The following is an 18,447-nucleotide window of genomic DNA, read 5'->3' on the forward strand; positions in this document are numbered from 1 at the left end:
TTTAGGTTAAAATTCTCTTGGGGTAAAGTTGTATAATTGTTGTTTTTCTAAAACTTTTTGCTTCCAGATGGAGGGTGACCAGCCTGGCATCACTTTTGTGTGCGTGTGCGTGTGCGTGTGTGTGTGTGTGAGAGAGAGAGAGAGAGAGAGAGAGAGAGAAGGGTGGGGGGGAGGGAGAGAGGGAGAGGGGATTTTTTTTAAGTCTAAACAAAATATTAAAGCACTTATCTGAATAGCTGAATCAGTTCAAGGAACACACTTTCTTTTTTAAATCATATTTGTGACAACCATAGTGAGTGAAACATTGGATTTAGAGACTTATTTACTATTTAAGTATTAACTATTCACCTGCCATGTGGCTGGAATCCTGCTGAATGCTAGAAATACAAATACAAGGGGAACAAAAGGTCTACAACCCCATACAGAAAGAGCAGAAATGGGAAAGATGGGGGATCTGGGTTTTGATATACAGGGGAATTGAGGAGTAGGGCCTGGAAGAGAAGGAAAGCAGGTGAGGGGTACTGCATGGGGAGTACAACAACATTTTGTAAAATGCAACTTTTTCTATAAAAACAGTAGCCTCTGCCCATCTATCTATGCATTTATGAATGGCTTGAAAATGTACTGCTCAAGTAACATTCTATTTCTTTCCCTTTCCAGACCAATTTATTGGATAATTTCTATTTCTATATCCATTGGAAATAGGGAATATAATATATCATTATTAGAAGCAATAAAGTGTTCAACTAAAAAGTTAGATTGAAATACTGACAATGGAGTCTAATAGACCAAGAGGACTTTGCTGCTCAGGAGTCACTGAACCAAGTTTATTTGGTTTGTCATGTTTTTTGGGGAGGAGGGGTAAGAAATGCTTCAGGAAGTTCTGTTATCAGCTTGACAGTTAAATCTACTTCTTGAAGTCCCAAGGCCATTTCCATTAGTCTAAAAATCTGCAATTCATACTACTTGCTGTAAAATTACTGTCCTTCTTTTAAAAAAAGTGTGATGTTTAAATCTTTATGCAATTGTGTTTTCTACTTTAAGATTCAAATAAGGAACAGTAATAATCTTGTTTTTATAGCCCCCCTTTTCAAAGCACTTTCATAGATAATATTTTTAATTCTTCTAGATATGACAGATAATTAAAAATCATTCTAGTCTTAGATTTTAAAACAGCTCTGAAGTATCAGATATTAGCCGATGTTGGGAGGGATGGGAAAATTGAGACACTAATACACTATTGGTGTATTAATCGGCTATTCTGGAAAACAATTTGGAACTATGCTCAAAGAGTTATAAAATTGTAAGTACCCTTTAACTCAGCAATATCACTAATGGTCTGTATCTCAAAGGGTTCCAGAAAAGTAGGGGAAAGGACCCTATATGTACAAAAAATTGTAAAATACCTCTTCTTGTGGAGACAAAGAATTGGAAATTTTGGGGGAATGCCTTTCAAATGGGAAATAGTTGAACAGGTTGTAGTATATGATTGTGACAGATACTATTGTGCAATAAGAAGTGATGAGCATTTTTTTCTTTCACCTTTTGATCTGATTTTTCTTGTGCAGCATGATGAATTTGGAAATGTTTAGAAGAATTGCACATATTTAACTTATATTGGATTGCTTGCTGTCTATGGAAGGAGGTGGGGGGAATGAGGGAGAAAAAAAAAATTTAGAACACCAGGTTTTGAAAAGGTGAATGTTAAACTATCTTTGCATGTATTTGGAAAAATTAAAAGCTATAAAAATAAATTAGTCTTAAAACAAATGATGAGCAGGATGTTTTCAGAAAAACCTGGGAAGACATGTAAACTGACACAAAGAAGTTAACAGAACCAAAAGAACATAATACATAGTTAACAGCAGTATTGTAAGGATGATCAACTGTGAATGACAAAGCTATTCTTAGCAATACAGGAATCTAAGACTATTAGACCTTAAAGTACAAATTGAAGCATGCTGTTTTAAAATTTTATTTTTCTTGGTGTTTTTATTGAGGGGAAGAAATCTGTTTTCTTTCACAGGGTGACTAATATAAAATATATTTTGCATGAATGTACATACGTATAACCTATATTAAGTTGCTTGCATTCTTGAGACAAGGGAGGGAGAGAATTTGGGACACAAACATAAAAATGAATATTAAAATTTGGTTTTACATGTTAATTAGAAAAAAGTAAGTTTTTTTTTTTTTTTTTTTTTTTTAATAAAGTCTTGAATTTTTCCTTTTTAGGTCAATTTGACAGTGAACAATGCCTGAAAAGGAAGATTCTGTTGACAGCAGAGGCAGAAGTAAGTAACCTCTGGCTTCCCCTCAAACCATAATATAACAACTTCAGTACAAAAATGACTCTATCTGAAGTTATGGGATTTGAGGATCAAAGTATGAAGTTGGATTAGAAATTTCTAAAGATGTGCTTAAAGGAAATTTGCTAAATTGTTTTTCTAATGTTACTTTTGCCTTCTACAATGACTTAAACAAGACAAAATTTCTTTTTTTTTTCTTCTCCTTCCCACCCAAGTCACCTCTTTATACTTTTTGGAAATGTTTAGTAAAGTATAATGGATATCCACAGTTGGGCTTTTAAAATCTTTTTTTTGTTTTATTCTTTGTGTTGTTTGGAAGATTCTTTGATAGTATTGTGGATTTAGAGCTAGAAGGAACCTTAGAGGCCATGGAGTCTAACACCCTCATCTTATATGGGAGGAAATTGATGTATATAGAAAGTGGCTTTCCTGAGATCACACAGCTAGTTAATATCTGAGTGAGATTTGAAACCAAGTCTTTCGGTCTTAATCTCATATTCTGTTATTTTCCATGTCATTCTCTCCTATTTGAGACTCTTTTCTCTAAGTTACATACCATTGTTGACTATCCAACTAATAGATTAGAGAAGAAAGGGGTGGTCCTATTGTTTTCCCCTTCTTTCCCACTTCATTCCTTTGATATTCTTGACTTTTTATTCCTCCAGGTGAATTTTGATATTGGTTTTTCTAACTCTATAAAGTAATTTCTTGGTAATTTGATTGCTATGGCACCAAATAGGTAAATTAATTTAAGTAGTATGGTCGTTTTTATTATATCACTTTGGCCTTTTTTCCTTAGGTAAGGTCTGTGCTGTGAATAAGCCTCTCACTTTTCGATCTATATCCTATAACTAAGTAATGGGTGACAGAGCTAACAGATGTCACTATTTTCTCCCCTCATTGATAGTTTAGGGGTCCCCTGGGATCTCTTTCTGTCTTGCTGCTGTCAGTACCACCATGTTGTGTTCCTAGCCAGCATCCACAGACCTTTCTGTCTTCCTAATCTGCTCTGGGATGAAAAAAAAAATTGCCCATTTTCTTGACTTTCCTCATCAGAATTCATTCATTCTGCCTTGCTTGACTTAACCTCCTCTCCCTACCAAGTGGTTTTTAAACAAATTTTCTTCCGATGTATAAACCAGCTTTATAAAAGTTGATAGCTGTCTTCATCTGATTTTTCAGATGGACGAGCTTTCTGTTTCCGTCTTTCACTAAAACTGTATCAAGTCCTGATCTCATCAACACTTAAAATTAATAAGAAAGATAATCCACTTTTTAAGATAGTCCTCTGAACCTTCTAAAAATCTTCTTGAGAATTTGGAACTATATAATTTATGAGCAGTATCATCTCAGAAAGCAGAGAAAAGCTATGGAGTGTAAAACTAGTTTTGACATAGTTTGGGAAGATAAATAACCAACCAAAGTCATCTCTATTGACATTCAAAAGTGAAACTGAAAAGCAGATTACATATGAAAGAAACATGGAAAAAGATTTGCAAAAATCATTTTAACAAACTTTTCTCCATCAAGGAGAGTAGAACCATCACATTTGGACTTACAAAGGAGGTAGAAATGTCACTAAAGATAATAAAGATGGGGAAAGGAGCCAGAGTGGATCATGTATAGAAAGAATATCTGTGCTGCAAAAAGTGAGATTGTGAAGGCTTTGAGGGGCTAGAAGCTAAGATAACTGCCAGATGAGGGGGGAAAATCAGTTACTACTGACCTATAGGACTGCCCTCCACCTGTACCAGAAATAGCCCTGTTCACTCACTAAATATTTATTAAGTGCTTGCTGTGTGCCAGGCCTTGTGCTAAGCCCTTCTCTCTAATGGTACAAGTCCATACATACAGTGAAGGTCAGCAGCAGGGATGGGGGTAGGGGGGGGAGAGGGCAGAAGAGTCAAGGTGGCGGGAAATGATGAGGGGCCTACTTTGGGGGCCCTCCTTATGTGGAGGGCCTGTGTGGAGTTACTGAATGCCCACCCACTCTGGGTAGAAGGTGGGGGTCCTGAAGGCAGGGAGTTAGAAGGTAACCCTCTAATAATAAATAACATGAGGCATACACAAGGGGTTGGAAGATTGTCAAAAGCTATAGGCCTTATCCAGGCATCCCCAGGCTGAATCCATGAAGTCATAGATCCTGGTGAAACATGAGTTTCCTATGTTTAACCTATATTGGATTATTTGCTGTCTAGGGGAAGGGGCTAGGAAGAAGGGAAGGAGAAAAATTTGGAACACAAGATTTTGCAAGGGTGAATGCTGAAAATTATCTTTGTGTATATTTTGAAAATAAAAAGTTATTATTTTTTTTAAAAAGAAAGAAAACCGTGTATCTTGCTCAAAAAAAAACCTTAGTAGGCATATTTTAAAAAATGATCAATAAAACATGAAGCACTTATTATGTGCCAGGCACTTGGCTAAGGAATACAAAAAAGGGCAAAAGAGAGGTCCTGCTCTCAAAGAGCTTACAATCTAACGGGAGACACACCATGCAATCAATCATATCCAAAACAAGGTAGGAAATAATGAAGAGAAGGAAGGCACTAGAATGAAGATGGGTTGAGTAAGGATTCCTGTAAAATAAAAGACTTTAGTTGGGACCTGAGGGTCCTGGGAAGTCAGTGGGCAGAAAGGAGATGGAAGATCATTACAGGCATGAGGCTGGCCTGGTATTGAGAGATGGAGGTCTTACTGGTGGGTTGGAGGGCCAGACTCACAGCTCCGAAGTATAGGAAGACTGTTGTAAAGGCTTTAAACCTGTGTTAGATCCTAAGGGTCATGAGGTGCCAGGGGAATCTACTGAGTAGGAGGGTGACGTGATTGGACTTTCCCTTTAGGAAGATCGCTCATGTGGCTGAATGGAGGATGTATTGAAGCAGGGTAAGTCTTTCCCTTACATATGGAAGAAACATGAAAAAAGATTTGCAAAAATCATTTCAACAAACTTTTCTCCATCAAGGATAGTGGAACCATCACATTTGGACTTACAAAAGAGGTAGAAATGTCATTAAGATAATAAAGATGGGGAAAGAAGCCAGAGTGGATCATGTATAGAAAGAATATCTGTGCTGCAATGTATTGAAGCAGGTCTTCAGTCTAGGTGGGAGGCTATGGGCCTGTACCAAAGGTATAGGAGATGTTGCAGCTCTTGGCAATATTTTGGAGTAAGAGAGTCAGGACTCCGTGGTGACTCCTGGGCCAGGAACCTGAGGGCTGGATGGGGTGAAGTGAAGCAGGGAAAGCGCAGAAGGTGGAGAGAAAGGTGAGTTCTATTTTGGTGGTGTTTAAGGTGTCTGCAGGACATCCAGTTTGAGATTTCTGAAAGACATTTGCTGCTGTGAGACTGGAGTTAGGAAAGGGGTTTGAATACCGTGAGCATAGAAATAATGGTTAAATCTATGGGAACTGTGAAATTACCAAGTAAAGAATTTTGAAGGAAGAAGAGGCCTGAGGATGCCCAACATTAACAGAGTGGATGTGGGGGTCTCCTAAGTAGGAAGACCTTTGTGTCCCAAAAACCTAAAGAAAAGACTCAAATAAGAGAGCGTGAGAGAGCAAAGGTTGCATAGTGGCAAACCACCCAGGAGCTGAATTCCTCTTAATCTTTGCTGAAAAGCACATTTAAAAGGCAAACCAGCAAACGCAACAGCTCTCAGAATGCTTACTCTTTGAAATAAGATAAATAAATGTGAAATAAAGAACAGTATGAGATAATCAGATCCCTCAAATCCTATGTCTAGGACATATTTACATTCTCTATCTGCTTTTGTGAATACGAAGATTTTCTACATTAGTTCAGTGAATTGATCCCCCCAGGTTGGGAGTGGAGGAGAGACAATTTGGTACAGGAAGAGTACTGGCTTGAGAGGCTGGCCCATAGGTCCAGCTCCACAGCTCTCATTTACTTAGGTGACTTTGGGCATCCTTTCCCTTTTGTAAGGTGATAATTATGACCTTTTGATTCCCTATTTTTTGTTTCCTGACTTCCGTTAAAAATGTTTCATTGGAACAAAGGCTCTCTTATTCCCCTCAGCATTTCAAATCAAGAGTAGCAAAGGATACACAGTTCAGGAAATGACCCAGCTATATGAGAAAGAATCAGATGACATGGGGAGTTGTAAGTTAAAGTAACTTCTTTAGTGTCATCATTCTGAGTAATACATTCTAAGAGTCTTTTGGGATTTTTTCCCCTAATAGATTGTCTAGAAAAAGTATGCTTATGTAATTTGATACTTATTTGGAGTAAAAATAGTATATATAAATATAAAAGAACAAACCTGTTCATTAAAACAGATGGTATTTAGATCTTAACAGAATTCATGTAGTTGAGAGAGGCAGGTCTAATTACCAGGTATTTTCTATCCAGAAATACTGACTTTTTCATAATATTCCTCTAAACTCTTGTTAATTGTATGTTACTTTAGCTTTTACTTTGTCCCATGAAAATGTGGCTTTGCCTTTTCCCTTATTTTATAACTAACAGGAGGATCTTGGGAAAGTGACTTATAATCATTAATATTCTTTCCCTATTCCTTTTACATAGTAAGTAGCCAACAACCTCTTCAGTTTTGAGTGTCTTTGTGTGTGTAAGTTGGGGATAATAATCCTTTTCACAGAGATGTTGTATTTTTGCGCTGGCATGTTATAAAAGGGTAAAAATGACATTAAATGTCACTTGTTAAATGGATTTGAAGAAAGATTTTTGGGGAGAAATACAAGCTTTCTTTAAGGTTTCAATCAGTTTTGGAGTTATTACATAGGATCTTAGGATTTGTGTATTATTATTATTATTTTTTAACATTTTAGCAACGTATGGGAGTACTGAAAAAGCTAGGTGAAGCATGTGCAAAAGTGTTTGTAGCAGGCCTTTTTGGTAGTGGCAAGAAACTGGAAATTAAATGGATACCCATCAGTTGGAGAATGGTAAATTGTGGTATATGAATGTTATAGAATATTATTGTTCTGTAAGAAATGGCCGGCAGGATGAATACAGAGAGGCTTGAAGAGACTTACATGAAGTGATGCTGAGTGAAATGAGCAGAACCAGGAGATACATGACAAGAAGACTACACAATGATCAGTTCTGATGGTTCTCTTCAACAATGAGATGATTCAAACCAGTTCCACATGTTCAGGGATGAAGAGAGTCATTTACACCCAGAGAGAGGCCTCTGGGAACTGAGTGTGGTTCACAACATAGCATTTTCAGACTTTCTGTTGTTTGCTTGCATTTTGTTTTCTTTCTCAGTTTTTTTTCCCTTCTTGAACCAATTTTTCTTGTGCAGCAAGATAACTGTATAAATATATATGCATGTATTGGATTTAACATACATTTTAACATATTTACTATGTATTGGACTACCTGCCATCTAGGGGAGGGGGTGGGGGAAGGAGAGGATAATTTGGAACAGAAGGTTTTGCAAGGGTCAATGTTGAAAAATTACCCATGCATATGTTTTGTAAATAAAAAACTTTAATCAAAAAAAGAAAAAAAGCTAGGTGAAGGATAAATAATAAAAAAAAATACTAACTTGGTCAGAGAAGCTATGATACCAACTAGCCCGAAGATGGTGGTTTTATTAACTGTTGAGATTGATTAAAAAAATGTGAGCGTAGAATGTTGTAATCTAGTTAAGTTTGGCTGACAAGCCAGGATACCTTAAAACAATCAGCACAGTTCAGAGTTCATTTAGACTGTGTAGGAAAGATCATTTTTGTAACCCACATAATAATTTTTTTCTCAGTATTAGGTTTTAGGTGCCATCATTTTTTCCCTTTCAAACTGGGTGTCTAAGACAAATCTTTCCCTTCTTCCTTCCCTCCCTCCCTTTGCTTCTCTTCCCCCCTTTGTCCTTCCCTTCCTTCCTTTCTTCCATCCATCTCAGTTAAATGACTTGCTCAGAGTTCCCCAGCCCAGTAGGGTCTGAGGCCAGATTGTGAGACCAAGGTGCCCCTGTCTGAGAGAAGTCTCACACTCAGAGAGCTGGACGCTGGTCGTTCCCCTTAAATCCTCCCTTTGCCAAAACCCCCATTTCTGTCACAGACTCCTCATTTTTGTGGCCTTCCAGGCTGGAGTCTGGCACCTCAGGTGTGTTGCCAGACCTCGCCATGTCATCCTTGACCTTTCATCTCTGACCTCTTGAGGCTCACCAGCGGCCTCACCCCCTTGCTCACTGCAGATTACCAGAGTGGCCTCTACACTGGTCTCCAGGCATTCGCCAAACTGGCTCCTCCTTGGGCCTTGGCAGAAGCCAAGTGATTGTCTTTAAAAGCCCCTGTGGCTTCCTGTCACCCCAAGGATAAAGTAGAAACTCCTTTATCTAGTTTACAAACTCCTTATTCTAGTTTAAAACCTTGTATGATATGGTCCTGACCTGTTTTTACTGCCTTCCTCAATCTGCTTTCTACAGCCCAGTCAAATCTGACTTTATCTTTTTTCCTCCCATACCTCCTCATCTTCTATCTGTTTGCCTTTGCATTGGTTGTTCCCCAGGCTTGGAATGCCTTCTCTCCTTTGTTATTTAGTCATTTCTAAGTTTTGTTCAACTCTTTCTGACCCCATTTGGAGGTTTTTTTTGTTTTGTTTTGTAAAGATACTGGAGTAGTTTTACAGATGGGAAAACTGAGGCAAACTGGTTCAGTGGCTTTCTCAGTATCACACAGCTTACTAGTCTGAGGCTGGATTTGAACTCAGGTTTTCCTGACCTCGGGCCTGGCATTTTCCAATGTGCCACCTAGCTGCCCTCCCTCTACGTAATAGCATCATCCCTTTATTTAAGGTACATGAAACCACAACCCTCCCCTAAGCTGTTAGTGTCCTCCTGCTCAGACAGCCATGTATGTAATTACTTTGAATGTATTTGTTTTAGTTTTATAGCCATGTTGCTTATATTTTTTACGTGCTGATTTTCCCTCATTCCTAGATTGTCTCATTAGAATGTATATATTGCAAATAGATTTTGTTTCACTCTTAGTACTTTTATCTTATAGTTCTTGAAAAGGTGCTAATAAATATTTGTTGATTTTGATATGATTTGAAACACAGATAGTATTTTTATTACAGTACTACTTCAAAGGAAATTTTATTGACAAAAATCTTGGCTTGAAAAGCCACTTTAATTCTTAACTGGCTTTCTCCCCGTTTTTCTGTTGAAGGTAGCTTGCATCTAATTAGTCTGCTTAATAATACCTTGTTCAAAGACTGACACACATGAAGACATTTAAAGTACCTAAAGTACTGTTCAGTAGAAAGGAACCAGATGATTATTATTATTTTATCATTAATGAAATTAAGATGTTCTTGTAACTAGTAATTTCTAAGCTTGAGAAACTAGGTAAAGAAATTGAGAAACTTCTAAGCCCAAGAACTAGTCTTTGGAAACAGGCAGGATATAAGCATAAAAGACCCTCCATTCGGGGCTATGGGAGTTTCCCCATACTCTATCCATCTTCCTCTCTGCTGTCCCATTGATCTGTTTAAAACATGAATCTGACCATGTCACAGCCCCATTGAAAAAACTCCAGTGGCTCCAGGGTCAAATAGAAAAACTTGATTCTTACCCCACTCTCCTACATAATCTTTTTGTTTTTTCTTGCAGGACATCTCTGCCTCCCCCTCTGAGCATTTTCTCTGGCCATCCACTCTGCCTTCTGGCTTCCTTCAACTCTCTCAGCTCAAGAAGCCCTTCTAGGAGCCTTTCCCAGACCTCCTTAATCCCCTGAAATCATCCCCAATTGATCCTGTCACTTTCCTGTTTCTAGTTGTCTTCCACATTTAACTGTGCTTCTCACAGACAGGGATTGATTTTGCTTTTCTTTATAACCCAAGCACTGAACACAGTAGTAAGTGTTTATTGACTTGGCTTGGCTGTGGGACAAATTTGTGGTATTTTGATGTGTAAGACTGACCGTGTTCCTTTTTTAGTTGGAAGAGTGCTAGATTTGGAATCAGGAGAACTTGGTTCATATTGTACCCATAATACTTAGTAATTATGGGTAGGAGTGAGTATGTACATGGGCCTTAAAATAAGTAAAAAATGATTCTAGATATATTTTATATTCTGCTCCTGAGAACATAATGATATTATACTTAGGTTTTTTGTTCCTCTCAATCAAACAAATTGAAAAGTTCTTCAATTTATTTTATTTATTTATTTATTTTTTTTAAAGTTCTTCAATTTAACAGACCTTCTTTAAATAGTTCCAATATGGAAAAATCCTTTCCTGTATTGATTGAATGCAGGCCTTATTCTCCAAAAGTTGATAATCAAATTGATTTTACATACAGTTTTATTCCAGTCTTAAGTGAATGATTATTCAGCTTTTATTGAAGTATCATGGTAACTTATTTATATAAAGAGAATATTGCCACAGAGATTATTACAGTATTTTAATATGTTAATTTTGTGCAAATATTAAGCAAGTACAATTTGTATTTGGCAAAGTACAAGTCCTTTGCCACAAGTAACTATTAAAAGATAACATGCTTTTCTTTCCAATGGACTACTTTACTGACTTATGAGATTAATTTCCTTGAGGAAAAATTTAGGCAATCTCAATTGAAAATCAGACAAAAATCCTTTATACTGTTTTTTACAAATAAATGATATCTGCAGTCAAATTCACTCAGTCAAATTCACATCTGAGTCAAAGTCTCTCAGGTGTGTTGCCAGACCTCGCCATGTCATCCTTGACCTTTCATCTCTGACCTCTTGAGGCTCACCAGCGGCCTCACCCCCTTGCTCACTGCAGATTACCAGAGTGGCCTCTACACTGGTCTCCAGGCATTCGCCAAGCTGGCTCCTCCTTGGGAATATTATATTCAGTTTGTGAAGTGTTAAATATTCTATACTGATTTTTACAAATTAATGGAATAATTTGAGAGAAGAGGTGTAGTTTCATGAAATCATGTCACTTTTTTGTATCTCCGTTATGTATTCTCTACCAATAGGAACAACAAAAAGAATCTGCTCCTATTACCAGACACTACTCTTTAGTTAGAAGTCTAGGGAAGACTTGGAAAGTTTTAAAAATCTTTTTTCATTTATTTTTAAAAATTAAACTTGTAATGGAATATATTTGTTCTATAAGGAATATGAGATGATAAGAAATGATGATTTCAGAAAAGCCTGGAAAGACTTACATGAAGTGATATTGAGTGAAATGAACAGAACCAGAATATTGTACACAAACACAAGATTATGTGATGACTAACTATGATAATGCAACTGGTATGCCCTTCTCAGCAACGCAGCAATTCAAGAAAATTACTGTCTACTGGAGACTTAGGATGGAAAATGGCATTCACATCCAGAGAAAGAACTGTAGAGACTGAATGTTGACCAAAGCATACTATTTTCACCTTTTTTGGGTGTTTTTTGTTTTTTCACTTTTGCTCTTCTTTTTCTTTCACAACATGACTAATATGGAAATATGTTTAAAATGTTTGATATGTATAGTCTATATCAGATTGCTTGTCTTGGGAAAGGAGTGGTAAGGAAAGGAGTGAAAAAAAACCCTGGAACTCAAATGTTATAAAAATGAATTATGAAAACTATCTTTACTTGTATTTGAAAAAATAAAATACTCTTAAGGAGGGAAGGTTATGTTTCCGCCTATAGGATTATGCTCAGCTCTGCTGGATAATTTATTTTTGGCTGTCTCCCATATCCTTTGCCTTTTGGACTATTATATTCCAAGCTCTCTTCTCCATTATAATGGTGTTTGTTAATTTGTGTGTGATCCTGACTGTGACTCCTTGATACTTAAATTCTTTATATTTGCAGTGTTTCTTCTTTGACCTGAAAACTTTGGATTTTGGCTTAGTGTTCCTGGAGTTTGTTTCAGGTGGACAGTAGGTGGATAATTTCTATTTCTACATTGATTTCTGATTTTATGAGATTTGGGTAGTTTTTCGTAAAAGAAAATCTTTTTAAGATTTCTTAATGCAAGATGCCTACATTCTTCTTTGGGGCATAGGGTTCAGATAGACCTGTAATCGATTCTCAGTATTTTTTATTCAGGTCTTTCCTAGGCCTTTGTTTGAAGCTACATCCATTCTGTTAAGCATTAGTTAGGAATTGAGATAAAAAATGGCCTAATTTACCATCACAAAAATATCAGTCTGTGAGGAGAAGACTCTACTACTTTCTGGCCTGAACAGAAAATAGCTACTATTTATACTCATTGTACATTCTCTTGATACTTAAAATCTATTAACTGCAAGCCACCGAAGCTTGGGCTAAGGTTAGAGCTAATATTTATTGGCTATTCAATAATAAAGTAAATTCATTTAAGGGTCCAAAGAATCTTTTGACTTCTTTAAAAACATTATTTTTCTTTAAACCTGTTTTTCAGAGCAATAGTTCAAGAAACCATGAATGTAAACTACTGAACAAAAAGTAAATTGTCCTAGATTTGGGGGGAAAAATCTAGCCCTAAACCCCAGAATATCTTATAAAAGTAACAAAAAATTTGTTCCTAAGGATAGAGTACCCTCATGTAATTAAGGTGCCCCAGGTTGGGACCACATGTGACCAGAAGCTGTAATTGTCTGTGGTCTCCAGGGAAGCACAACAGACATCACTAGCTTCTTCACCCACCCTTCTACAAAAGAAACTTAGTTCTGGGGGTCTGCAAGCCCTCAGTTCTTCCAGGGTGACGTGATTGAAGGAGGGTTTGGTCACTGCTCTCCTGGCCTGTGCTCTGTCCTGGAACCATGACCAGGGTCCCTACAGTCCATGCATAAAAGGTGGATAATAATAGCATCTACCTCCCAGCCACGGCTGTTAGAGCTCTGCTTGAAGTTGTGGTCCGCCACCACTCCAGTATACTTAAACAAACCATATTTCACACGATCCTCTGAGCTTCTGAAAAACTACTGAAGGGCTTTCAATGCCAGACACGGGTCGGAGGCAGATGAGGGCAAGTTTAACAAGTGGCATAAAGAACAGGGAGCCAGATAGACTCAGTGACAAGTTTGTGGCCGTCCATACCACCACGTTACTCAGTGTAAGATCAACAGCGATTCGTCAAGTGCTTATTACTTGCTAAATTCTGGGAATTAGCAATTTTACCAATGAGAAAACTGAAAGTGCTTCCCTGGCTCCCCCAGGGTCACCGGGGGCAAGTGCCTGGGACCTCCTCTTGCCCTTTCTCTCCATGTTCAGCATGCTCCTGGCCAGACGTGTCCCCAGCGTCTGCCTTTGCCCATCGCTTTTTGTTCTGAGTTTTCTAGATGTCATTGGAAAAATGTGGGGAAGTGGGGGCTCACTGTGGCTGCATCTGAGCTAAGTGACCTGTTCAGGGTCACAGAGTGAATGTCTGAGACGGAATTCTAGCCTTCTGTCTTCTGGGAGCTTCCTGCAGGCCTCTAGCATTATGCTATTGAAATAGAAGTATGGAGGGCAGCTAGATGGTGCAGTGGATAGAGCACCAGTCTTGGAATTGGGAGAACCTGAGTTCAAATCCAGCTTCACACACTTAAGACTTAATAGTTGTGTGTTCCTGAGCAAGTCACTTGGCACCAATTGCCTTGCCAAAAAAAAGAGAAAAAGAAATAGAAGGGTGATAAACTCAAAATATCTGAGATATTGAACCCAAAGCATTAAATTGTGTTATTATGGCTTAAAATGAACATTTAACTTTCTGGAGATTCCTGTTTTTAGTTGTCCACCCAGACTTTACACCGTTCCCATTGCCTCTTGTCCTAGTTCAATTAACTTTTACCTGAAAGATTGCAAAATAGCCTCCTCCCCTTTTGTGTTCTCTGCCTGCTCCAAGACACACTTTAATCCTCTTAATCACAGGTTATCAAAGAGAAGGTCCTCAACACTTCTGAGTGCTGCTGAAACAGATTAAAATGAAAGTGGAAAATACTTAACAATAAAAGCACAACAAACACAGATGATGTTAATATGTGGGTTTTAAAGTCTGTGTGCAGCCTGTAGGGATTCTCCTTATGTATAGTTTAATGTCTCCTATTCCTATTTGAGTTTGGCACCACTGCTTTTAATGTCCCATTTCATTTTCTGATTTAAAAACCTTCAGCCTCTTTAGCTAATCAGTTAATCTTTATAGAGAAATATTAGAGCAGGAGCTAGCAACTCTTTGAGTTACCAACAGTGTTAATCAATGTCTGGGCTGCCATTGTCTATCAGCTAGCATTTATTAAACACCTACCATTTGCCCCTCTGCTAAGGCTTGGGGGTACAAAGAAAGACAAAGCCCCTGCTCTTAATGGATCTTCACAGTCTAAGGGGGGAAACAGGCAAACTAGCTATTTGCAAGATAAATTGGAAGACACTAGCATTAACAGAAATGAGGAAAGGTCCCTCTAGAAGGTAGAATTTTAGTTAAGACTTAAAGTCAGGAAATCTGGAGATAAGGAACAAATTCCAGGCATAGGGACAGCCCGTGAAAATTCCCAGAGTTGGGAAATGGAGGTCTCCCCCTGGGATGCAAGTAGAATAGTTCCTCCTCTTCAGTTCACCTTAAACCTCCCTGTTTCTGTTTGTGGAATCAACATTCTTCTAGATACACAGAATCAAAATCTCAGGTGTTATCACTATCAACTTCCTGTTCCTTCAGCCTATCAAGCAGCACTGTGTTAGATGAGAGGGCACGAAAATAATTTCTCCTCAAAGTCTATAAATATTTTTATTTTTAGAATACAAAAAAAGTGAAGGAGGGCATCAGGAAAGAATTTACTTAAAAGTTGTGGATCAAGGCCAGATTGTAATATGAAAAAAAGGAGCAGGGGTGTATATATAATAAGACTGGAAAAGCAGTTTGTGTTTGATCCTCCAGGTAACAGCAAATCAGTGGAATTTAGCCAGCATTGGAGAGGGAAGGGTGACATGATTAGACCTTTCAGTGAAAATCATTCCTCTGCCTTTGTGGAGGACACATTGTAGTGAGGGAGAGACTGGAGGCCAGAGACCCTAGGAGAGTATTGTGGTTGGTATTCCAGCGGTGGGATGCTGAGAACCTGAACTAAAGGGAAATGTTCATTCTAACACTTCAGGATCTTATGCTATGTTTCTTCTTCCCCTTGGGGCCAAGGAATGGCCATTCTCTCCAGTACCTTCTACAGTATCTTGCCTGCAGTAGAGACAGCTTTTTATTCATAGCCACATTGGTATTAATGAGGGCTGAGGGTACCGAAGAAGAGGTTAGGTAGGAATGGGTGAGGGTCAGCTGTCCAAGGCGTGAGTTTGCAGGGAAGGAATTTCACTAAACCCAAAGGCTATGGTAAAAAGCTTTTTTTGTTTATTTGTTTTTCAGTTTGCATTTGCCATGTATTCTTTTTTAAAATTTTTTTATAACTTTTTATTTAGAAGTTATATGCATGGGTAATTTTACAGCATTTACAATTGCCAAACCTTTTGTTCCAATTTTTCCCCTCCTTCCCCCCCACCCCCTCCCCTAGATGGCAGGATGACCAATACATGTTAAATACATTAAAGTATAAATTAGATACACAATAAGTATACATGACCAAACCATTATTTTGCTTCACAAAAAGAATCGGACTCTGAAATATTGTACAATTAGCTTGTGAAGGAAATCAAAAATGCAGGTGGGCAAAAATATAGATTGGGAATTCAATGTAATGGTTTTTAGTCATCTCCCAGAGTTCTTTCTCTGGGTATAGCTAGTTCAGTTCATTACTGCTCCATTAGAAATGATTTGGTTGATCTCGTTGCTGAGGATGGCCTGATCCATCAGAACTGGTCATCATCTAGTATTGTTGTTGAAGTATATAATGATCTCTTGGCCCTGCTCGTTTCACTCAGCATCAGTTTGTGTAAGTCTCTCCAGGCCTTTCTGAAATCATCCTGTTGGTCATTTCTTACAGAACAGTAATATTCCATAATATTCATATACCACAATTTATTCAGCCATTCTCCAACTGATGGACATCCATTCAGTTTCCAGTTTCTAGCCACTACAAAAAGGGCTCTGTTGGCCATTTCTTATAGTACAATAATATTCCATAATATTTATATACCACAATTTATTCAGCTGTTCTCCCAAAAGCTTTATTGTTAAAGAAAACACCAAGAGGGACTCTCTTGGTGGGCATATCATTCTCAAGAGAGAAGTGATCTTGCAAAGGGTCATTTTCTGAAGACCCATTTTATGCATGAGTCTAAGAGGAGTCTTACCTGGAGTCGTGACTTCTTGAAGAAGGCTTACCTTGCTCCAAAGGATGCAAGACCATTTGGGTTTGTGGATCAAAGGAGACATTTTCTTGGTAATTTTACAGGGCTGACTCAGATCAATTTTACTCTCATTACTAGTAATTCCCTATTGCTTACTGAATTAGCTGCAAGCTCCTTCACCTGCATTCAGGGCCCTCTCACTTTGGATCCAGTCTACTTGTCAGGTTTATCTCATGTTCAGAATTTGACCATCCATTGATCTTTCTGTTCTTGCATCTGGAATATACTCTCCTCTCTTTCTGCTGAAGGCCCCACTGGCCATATGTTAGTTCTTCATTCTTACCTCTCTTGTGCTCTAATTCTTAGAGTTCTTTGTATTTGTGTAATCTCCCCTTGGTCCTGGGTCAATGTTTAAAAGCATAGAATAGCCAGAGGAGAATCCATTTTTAAAGGAGTTTAATCTGAACTCTTTTCATTTGATCATTTGTATTACAATAAACAGGCTTTCCTTTTTGCATGATTAGTTGAGCCCAACTTATTTCCCTTTCCTCTCTCTATTCTTACCTTCCTGCATTGGCTACATACACTTTCTTTGCTTCCTCATCTTGTCCTTTGGTAAAAACAAGTTAGTCCGTCATGATATTCTCTCCTTGGCCCCATATCTGAGATTTTCATTATGCTTTCATGTACATTTTTAAAAATTTGATTGTTATTTGATTCTTATAAGAAGTTTGTGAGGTAAGTAGGGATTTTTTTAGTTGAAATAGACACAAAAAAAGTTCCACACATCTATTTACATTTACATTTATTTACATTCGATGTTCCACTTTTCCAACAGTGCAAATTGAGAGCTAGATGAAAATTTGTGGGGGGAGAGGAAAGAGTAGTCTACATAAGTGATTTTGTCCAGCTTTGGGGATCTAGAAGTCTACGAGGAGGTGTGGAATATATATGCAAATAATTGTGTTTCATATTAAGAATATTATTTTCAGAGTTTCCTGAGCACAGAGTCTTGAAGAATGTAAATAGATATGAGTGAGCAGAATGAGGTTGGTGAACTGGGAAGTAGTCCAGTTTGCCCAGAATATAAAGTTTGTAAAAAGCAATATGATGGAAAGCTGGGCTGGCTCAGGATTTTATTTTATTGGGGGAGGGGGTGATAAGGATCTCTGGAGGGTTTTTGAGATTTCTTTGGCATCCTGAATGATGGCTTAGAAATGGGGAGAGACTAGGGCCAGGGAAGCTATTTCAGATATTAGCACTATTCCCAAGCAGTAGAAGGCTTTACAAACCGTTAATGATGATACATTTTTATAGTGCTTTCAGGTTAAAAAGCAAAACCTGGGAAAAGCTTTAAATGTAGAAAGGCGGTCATCCCAGGCCATGATGGTCACCCTGGGCCATCATGGTGTTCTCGACCTTTATCTTGCCACTTGCTCTGGATGATTCCAGAGGAGAGAGGGAGGCTTTCCTTGAATCCAATTCATGTAGAAGTCAAGCCCTCACTCTGCATTTGGTCCTCTTCTGAGAAGTGGGCAGCAATTACCCCCAGGTGGGGGCTTTCCATTTGCATGAATTCTGCTGGACTTTTGTTTGCAAGTCTAATCCTACCTTGGTCTATCTTCAATTGAAGAACCCTCAAGAGTGGTCATTGAACCAGAAACACGTTGTGGTTCTCAAAGTCTGTGTTTCATCATGACATGAAGATGTAATAATAAGTTAGCAAAGCTCCCCTCCTGGCAGGTCCTCCTAAATTGGAAAGACCTTGGTCTTTTATCTTGGTCAATTATCTCCTACCTAGTTTTTAAAGACATTTACAGACCTGAGACACTTAACCTTCTCCTCCCTCCCCCCAACCTCAGCCACACCAGCCTGGGCTCTTGGGAGTCAAGGTGTGATAAGAGAGCCCCTGAGATGGTTTTGCTCTGGGGAGATTGTCCTGACATCAAACCATGGTGGGGCTCTTCATG

The 18,447-nt window shown here is 38.2% G+C and overlaps 1 protein-coding gene across 1 annotated transcript in view; it reads left to right on the plus strand.

The window, feature by feature from the left end:
• SOAT1 (sterol O-acyltransferase 1) overlaps positions 1 to 18,447 on the plus strand; it is a 69,447-nt gene that overhangs the window by 27,605 nt on the left and 23,395 nt on the right. Inside the window, exon 3 of the mRNA XM_031936959.1 lies at positions 2,236 to 2,294. Within this exon, the coding sequence (XP_031792819.1) occupies positions 2,236 to 2,294 (59 nt within the window). The remainder of the gene's footprint in view (positions 1 to 2,235; positions 2,295 to 18,447) is intronic.

Source organism: Sarcophilus harrisii, chromosome 4 (assembly GCF_902635505.1).
Source record: "Sarcophilus harrisii chromosome 4, mSarHar1.11, whole genome shotgun sequence".
Lineage (NCBI taxonomy): Eukaryota > Metazoa > Chordata > Mammalia > Dasyuromorphia > Dasyuridae > Sarcophilus > Sarcophilus harrisii.